Raw genomic sequence first — 7,500 nt, forward strand, 5'->3', positions numbered from 1 at the left:
ATGAGAGAGAGAGAGAGAGGATGAGAGAGAGAGAGGATGAGAGAGAGAGAGCGAGGATGAGAGAGCGAGGATGAGAGAGCGAGGATGAGAGAGCGAGGATGAGAGAGCGAGGAGTAGAGAGCGAGGAGGAGAGAGCGAGGAGGAGTGAGCGAGGAGGAGAGAGAGAGGATGAGTGACAGAGGATGAGAGACAGAGGATGAGAGAGGATGAGAGAGAGAGGATGAGAGAGAGAGGATGAGAGAGAGAGGATGAGAGAGAGAGGATGAGAGAGAGAGGATGAGAGAGAGAGAGAGGATGAGAGAGAGAGAGACAGGATGAGAGAGCGAGAGACAGGATGAGAGAGCGAGAGAGGATGAGAGAGAGAGAGAGAGGATGAGAGAGAGAGAGAGGATGAGAGAGAGAGAGAGAGGATGAGAGAGAGAGAGGATGAGAGAGAGAGAGAGAGGATGAGAGAGAGAGAGGATGAGAGAAAGAGGGCGAGGATGAGAGAGCGAGGATGAGAGAGCGAGGAGGAGAGAGCGAGGAGGAGAGAGCGAGGAGGAGAGAGCGAGGAGGTGAGAGTGAGGAGGAGAGAGCGAGGATGAGAGACAGAGGATGAGTGACAGAGGATGAGAGACAGAGGATGAGAGACAGAGGATGAGAGACAGAGGATGAGAGAGAGGATGAGAGAGGATGAGAGAGAGAGAGAGGATGAGAGAGAGAGAGAGGATGAGAGAGAGAGGATGAGAGAGAGATAGAGAGAGTATGCGAGAGAGAGAGGGGATGAGAGAGAGAGAGGATGAGAGAGAGAGAGAGGATGAGAGAGAGAGAGAGGATGAGAGAGAGAGAGAGGATGAGAGAGAGAGAGAGGAGAGAGAGGATGAGAGAGGATGAGAGATGAGAGAGAGAGGATGAGAGAGAGAGGATGAGAGAGAGAGGATGAGAGAGAGAGGTTGAGAGAGAGAGAGAGAGGATGAGAGAGAGAATGAGAGAGAGAGAGAGAGATAGAGGATGAGAGAGAGATAGAGAGATAGAGGATGAGAGAGAGAGAGAGAGAGGATGAGAGAGAGAGAGGGAGAGGATGAGAGAGAGAGAGGGAGAGGATGAGAGAGAGAGGATGAGAGAGAGAGAGAGAGGATGAGAGAGAGAGAGGGAGAGGATGAGAGAGCGAGAGAGGATGAGAGAGAGAGGATGAGAGAGCGAGAGAGGATGAGAGAGCGAGAGAGGATGAGAGAGCGAGAGAGGATGAGAGAGAGAGTGGATTAGAGAGAGAGAGGATTAGAGAGAGAGAGAGGATTAGAGAGAGAGAGGATTAGAGAGAGAGAGGATGAGAGAGAGAGAGGATGAGAGAGAGAGAGGATGAGAGAGAGAGAGTATGAGAGAGAGAGAGTATGAGAGAGAGAGGATGAGAGAGAGAGAGAGGATGGGAGAGAGAGAGAGGATGAGAGAGAGAGAGAGGATGAGAGAGAGAGAGGTTGAGAGAGAGAGAAGATGAGAGAGAGAGAGAGAGGATGAGAGTGAGAGAGAGGATGAGAGAGAGTTAGAGAGGTTGAGAGAGAGAGAGAGAGAGGATGGGAGAGAGAGAGAGGATGGGAGAGAGAGAGAGGATGGGAGAGAGAGAGAGGATGAGAGAGAGAGAGAGGATGAGAGAGAGAGAGAGGTTGAGAGAGAGAGAAGATGAGAGAGAGAGAGAGAGAGGATGAGAGTGAGAGAGAGGATGAGAGTGAGAGAGAGGATGAGAGAGAGCGAGAGAGGTTGAGAGAGAGAGAGAGAGAGAGGATGAGAGAGAGAGAGAGAGAGAGGATGAGAGAGAGAGAGAGAGGATGAGAGAGAGAGAGGATGAGAGAGAGAGAGGATGAGAGAGAGAGAGAGAGAGAGAGAGAGAGGATGAGAGAGAGAGGATGAGAGAGAGAGAGGGGATGAGAGAGAGAGAGAGGATGAGAGAGAGAGAGAGGATGAGAGAGAGAGAGAGGATGAGAGAGAGAGAGCGAGAGAGGATGAGAGAGAGAGAGCGAGAGGATGAGGCAGACGATGAGAGAGAGAGAGTGAGAGGATTAGAGAGAGAGAGGATGGATTAATGACTCGGCTTTGATCTTTATTTCCAATTCCTTAACGTATATTTCCCACTCTTATGCCAGTTTTCTTTTTACTCAAGTCCATTTTCCAGGTGAGAGAGAGGCCATTCCGCCCATCTTGCTCCAAGCTTTACCCGAGCCTCCTCCCACTCCCTCTTCATCTCACTCCATCCTTCTATTCCTTTCTCCCTCGTTTTTATCTAGCTTCACCACCCCCCCCCACCCCCTTCAATCCATCTCTGCGATTCCCACATTCTCCCCACTCCCCGCGGGAGCGAGTCCCACGTTCTCCCCACTCTCTGGGTAAAGATGTTCCTCCTGAATTCCCGATTGGATTTATTGCTGATTATCTTAAGTTGATGCCCCTAGTTCCTATCTGACCCACAAATGGTAACGCAATCCCCTTTAAGAATTTTAAAGACCCCCCACTCCCCCACCACCGTCATCCTGTGCACCCTCCCTACCCCAGCACCCACCAATCCCGGCAACCTTTTCTCTTTCAGAATGCGCCCCAGCCTGTTCGGTGTTTCCTCAAGGCTGTAATCTTCTCAGATCGGGTATCGCCCTTGTAAAATTTACAAATTCTGCTTAGCACAGTATTCCACAGGGGGAAGGGGGAGCCGCGAACGAGGGGGCGGGGAAGGGGGAGCCGCGAATGAGGTGGGGGGGAAGGGGGAGCCGCGAACGCGGTGGGGGGGGAAGGGGGAGCCACGAATGAGGTGGGGTAAGGGGGAGCCGCGAACGAGGTGGGGGGGGAAGGGGGAGCTGCGAATGAGGTGGGGGGGAAGGGGGAGCCACGAATGAGGTGGGGTAAGGGGGAGCCGCGAACGAGGTGGGGGGGGAAGGGGGAACCGCGAACGAGGGGGGGGGAAGGGGAGCCGCGAACGAGGGGGGGGAAGGGGGAGCCACGAACGAGGTGGGGGGGAAGGGGGAGCCGCGAACGAGGTGGGGGGGGAAGGGGGAGCCGCGAACGAGGGGGCGGGGAAGGGGGAGCCGCGAATGAGGTGGGGGGGAAGGGGGAGCCGCGAACGAGGGGGGGGGAAGGGGAGCCGCGAACGAGGGGGGGGAAGGGGGAGCCACGAACGATGTGGGGGGGAAGGGGGAGCCACGAACGAGGTGGGGGGGGGGAAGGGGGAGCCGCGAACGGGGGGAGGGGAAGGGGAGCCGCGAACGAGGGGGGGGAAGGGGGAGCCGCGAACGAGGTGGGGGGGGAAGGGGGAGCCGCGAACGAGGTGGGGGGGAAGGGGGAGCTGCGAATGAGGTGGGGGGGAAGGGGGAGCCGCGAACGGGGGGAGGGGAAGGGGAGCCGCGAACGAGGGGGGGGAAGGGGGAGCCACGAACGAGGTGGGGGGGAAGGGGGAGCTGCGAATGAGGTGGGGTAAGGGGGAGCCGCGAACGAGGTGGGGGGGAAGGGGGAGCCGCGAACGAGGTGGGGGGGAAGGGGGAGCCGCGAACGAGGTGGGGGAAGGGGGAGCCGCAAACGAAGGGGAGTAAGGGGGAGCCGCGAACGAGGTGGGGGGGAAGGGGGAGCCGCGAACGAGGGGGGGGATGAGGGAGCCGCGAACGAGGGGGGTGAAAGAGGGAGTCGGGAACGAGGGGAGTGAAAGAGGGAACCGGGAACGAGGGAGGGGTAAGAGGGAGCCTCGAACGAGGTGGGGGGAAGAGGGAGCCGGGAATGAAGTGGGGGAGAGGGAGTCATGCAATGTGTGCAGTGGGTCATTCTGCCAGAGGTTTTTTAATATATTTGTTTGTGGGGTGTGGCTGTGGCGAGGCCCTGCATTTGTTGCCCATCCCTGACTGCCCTTGAACTGAGCGGCTTGCTTGACCACCTCAGAGGGGCAGTTAAGGGTCAACCACATTACTGTGGGTCTGGAGTCACGTGTAGGCCAGACCGGGTAAGGACAGCAGATTTCCCTCCCTCAGGGGACACTCTCTGAACCAGATGGGGTTTTTACAACGTTCAATGATGGAACCATTGAAAGGTTACAGTGCAGAAAGAGGCCATTCAGACCATTGTGTCTGCGCCAGCCAAAAAGAGAAAAAAATAAACTAGCTGCTCATTTTAATCCCACTTTCCAGCCCCTGGTCTGTAGCCTCGCAGGTTCAGATGCAGATCCAAGTGCCTTTTAAACGAGTTGTGCATTTCAGCCTCAACCACCGACTCAGACAGTGAATTCCAGACGCCCACCACACTCTAGGTGAAAAAGTTTTTCTCCATGTCCCCTCTAATCCTTCTACCAATCACCTTAAATCTGTGCCCCCTGGTAACTGACCCCTCAGCTTGGGGAAACAGGTCTTTACCATCTACCCTATCTGGGCCCCTCATAATTTTGTTCACCTCAATTAGGTCACCCCTCAGCCTCTCCTCTGTTCTAAGGAAAACAACCATAGCCTATCCAATCTTTCCTCATAGCTGCAATTTTCAAGCCCTGACAACATTCTTGTAAATCTCCTCTGTACTCTCTCTCCAGAGTAATTAAGTCCTTACAGTAATGTGATCAGAATCGTCCACAAAATTCCAGCTGTGGCCTAACCAGCGTTCTATACAGTTCCAGCATCGCATCCCTGCTTCTGTGTTCAATACCTCGTCCAATAAAGGAAAAGCATTCCATATACTTTCTTGACCACGTTTTCCCCTTGTCCAGCCACCTTCAGGGACCTGTGGACATGGATTCCAAGGTCTCTCACTTCCTCAACCACCTCGCAATAAATTCCCTGGCTTTGTTTGCCCTTTCCCCCCTCCAAATGCATCACCCCACACTTTTCCAGATTGAATTCCCTTTGCCACATAAGGAGATATGAGGGACAGGTGACTAAAAGCCTGGTCAAACAATTGGGTTTTTAGGAGCATCTTCTTCAAGGAGGAGCGAGAGTGAGAAAGCGAGAGAGAGAATTCCAGAGCTTGGGGCCCAGGCAGCTAAAGGGGCACGGCCACCCAAGGCGGAAATCAGGGATGCTAAAGACGCCAAAATTGGAGGAGGGCAGAGATCTCGGAGGGTTGCAGGACTAGAGGAGATTACAGAGATAGGAAAGGACGAGGTCTTGGAGGAATTAGAACACAAGGACTAGGGATGGACTCTGACAGTCTGAGTAACAGTCACTGTAGACAAGTAAATTTACAAACTGAGCCCTAAGCAGAATGGATCATTCAGATTTCTTGTTAACACTTATTCCAAATAGCTTGATACTGGGGTCCGGGATAGTAATATCAGTAAGTGCCAGAGACTGTCAGTTAAGGAGGAAATGGTGGGGTCGGTATTACAGCAGGACTCACAGCAAACAGTCTACAGAGTCTATTTAAATAGTGCACAACAGCAATTGAGCCTATTTAAACAGCACACCATAGCAAAAAGTCTACAGAGTCTATTTAAATAGCACATTATAGGAAACAGTCTATAGACTTTATTTAATAATACAAAACAGCAAACAGCCTATAGTCTATTTAAACAGTAGACTACAGCAAACAGTCTACAGTATCTACTTAAACCACAAAGTTCAGTTAAGATCCTCTATGAACTACAGCAAGGAGACCTTGTGACCAAAATCACAGCAACGTTTTATCATAAAAGCACTGTGATCAGTCCAGATTATAGCAGTGAGTGGAGGATAGTGACACAATACAAACCAAGTGCGTAAAATCCATCGCAATCACTGATAGCAGTGCAGTCGAGTGATTGACAAAGAACTGCTCAAATGTCTCTAATCCAGCCAAGATTGCAATGTTATATGCAGTCATGTCTGGAGGGTTAATTTGATTTTCTCCTTGCAGCCATGACGATGCAGTTCATCAGCCATCGCTTCCTTGATTATCATGATCCAACAATCGGTAAGTAACTGCTTCAATCTGACTGATTCCGTTTGGTGAAGCATCCATCACACAAAGCACATCCAGAAGTGTTTGATGGGGACAGTGTAGAGGGAGATTTACTCTGTATCTAACCCCGTGCTGTACCTGCCCTGGGAGTGTTTGATGGGAACAGTGTAGAGGGAGATTTACTCTGTATCTAACCCCGTGCTGTACCTGTCCTGGGAGTGTTTGATGGGGACAGTGTAGAGGGAGCTTTACTCTGTATCTAACCCCGTGCTGTACCTGTCCTGGGAGTGTTTGATGGGGACAGTGTAGAGGGAGCTTTACTCTGTATCTAACCCCGTGCTGTACCTGTCCTGGGAGTGTTTGATGGGGACAGTGTAGAGGGAGCTTTACTCTGTATCTAACCCCGTGCTGTACCTGTCCTGGGAGTGTTTGATGGGGACAGTGTAGAGGGAGCCTTACTCTATATCTAACCCTGTGCTGTACCTGTCCTGGGAGAGTTTGATGGGGACAGTGTAGAGGAAGCTTTACTCTGTATCTAACCCCGTGCTGTACCTGTCCTGGGAGTGTTTGATGGGGACAGTGTAGAGGGAGCTTTACTCTGTATCTAACCCCGTGCTGTACCTGTCCTGGGAGTGTTTGATGGGGGATAGTGTAGAGGGAGCTTTACTCTGTATCTAACCCCGTGCTGTACCTGTCCTGGGAGTGTTTGATGTGGACAGTGTAGAGGGAGCTTTACTCTGTATCTAACCCGTGCTGTACCTGTCCTGGGAGTGTTTGATGGGGACAGTGTAGAGGGAGATTTACTCTGTATCTAACCCCGTGCTGTACCTGTCCTGGGAGTGTTTGATGGAGATACTGTAGGGGGAGATTTACTCTGTATCTAAGCACGTTCATTTAATATCTTGGTGTTATGGACCAGTTACCTCCTCCTGGTGAATGCCAGCATAACAGTTGAAAGTAGTAAAGATTGGCAGGTGGTTAAGTAACAGCTTTAATTTATCCATTGCCTTTAACATAATAAAACATCCCCAAGGCACTTTACAGAAGCGTTATCGAACAAAATGCAACATCGAGTCTCATTAGGAGATTTGGGACAGGTAACGAAAGCACAGGTTTAAGTAGCATCATAAGTGGGGGAGTGAGAGAGAGATGGAGAGGGAGAGCGCGACGGGGAGAGAGAGAAAGGGAGAGCGTGACGGGGAGAGAGAGAGAGAGAGGGAGAGCGCGATGGGGAGAGAGAGAGAGAGGGAGAGCGCGACGGGGAGAGAGAGAGAGAGAGAGAGGGAGAGCGCGACGGGGAGAGAGAGAGAGAGAGAGGGAGAGCGCGACGGAGAGAGAGAGGGAGAGGGAGAGCGCGACGGGCAGAGAGATCGTGATGGGGAGAGAGAGAGAGAGGGAGAGCGCGACGGGGAGAGAGAGAGAGAGAGGGAGAGCGCGACGGAGAGAGAGGGAGAGCGCGATGGGGAGAGAGGGAGAGCGCGACGGGGAGAGAGGGAGAGCGCGACGGGGAGAGAGAGAGAGGGAGAGCGCGACGGGGAGAGAGGGAGAGCGCGACGGGGAGAGAGGGAGTGCGCGACGGGGAGAGAGGGAGTGCGCGACGGGGAGAGAGGGAGAGCGCGACGGGGAGAGAGG

General features: G+C 53.0%; 2 protein-coding genes across 2 annotated transcripts in view; both read left to right on the forward strand.

The window, feature by feature from the left end:
- The window catches only part of LOC121272870 (pyruvate kinase PKM-like), a 57,360-nt gene extending 51,670 nt beyond the window's left edge, over positions 1 to 5,690 (forward strand). The window contains exon 8 of the mRNA XM_041179707.1: positions 5,577 to 5,690. Within this exon, the coding sequence (XP_041035641.1) occupies positions 5,577 to 5,690 (114 nt within the window). The remainder of the gene's footprint in view (positions 1 to 5,576) is intronic.
- A 99-nt stretch (positions 5,691 to 5,789) lies between these two features.
- The window catches only part of LOC121272905 (GTP-binding protein Rit1-like), an 8,636-nt gene continuing 6,925 nt past the window's right edge, over positions 5,790 to 7,500 (forward strand). Inside the window, exon 1 of the mRNA XM_041179757.1 lies at positions 5,790 to 5,880. Coding sequence (XP_041035691.1) covers positions 5,826 to 5,880 — 55 coding nt within the window. The 5' untranslated portion in view covers positions 5,790 to 5,825. The remainder of the gene's footprint in view (positions 5,881 to 7,500) is intronic.

This window comes from Carcharodon carcharias, chromosome 36 (assembly GCF_017639515.1).
Source record: "Carcharodon carcharias isolate sCarCar2 chromosome 36, sCarCar2.pri, whole genome shotgun sequence".
NCBI lineage: Eukaryota > Metazoa > Chordata > Chondrichthyes > Lamniformes > Lamnidae > Carcharodon > Carcharodon carcharias.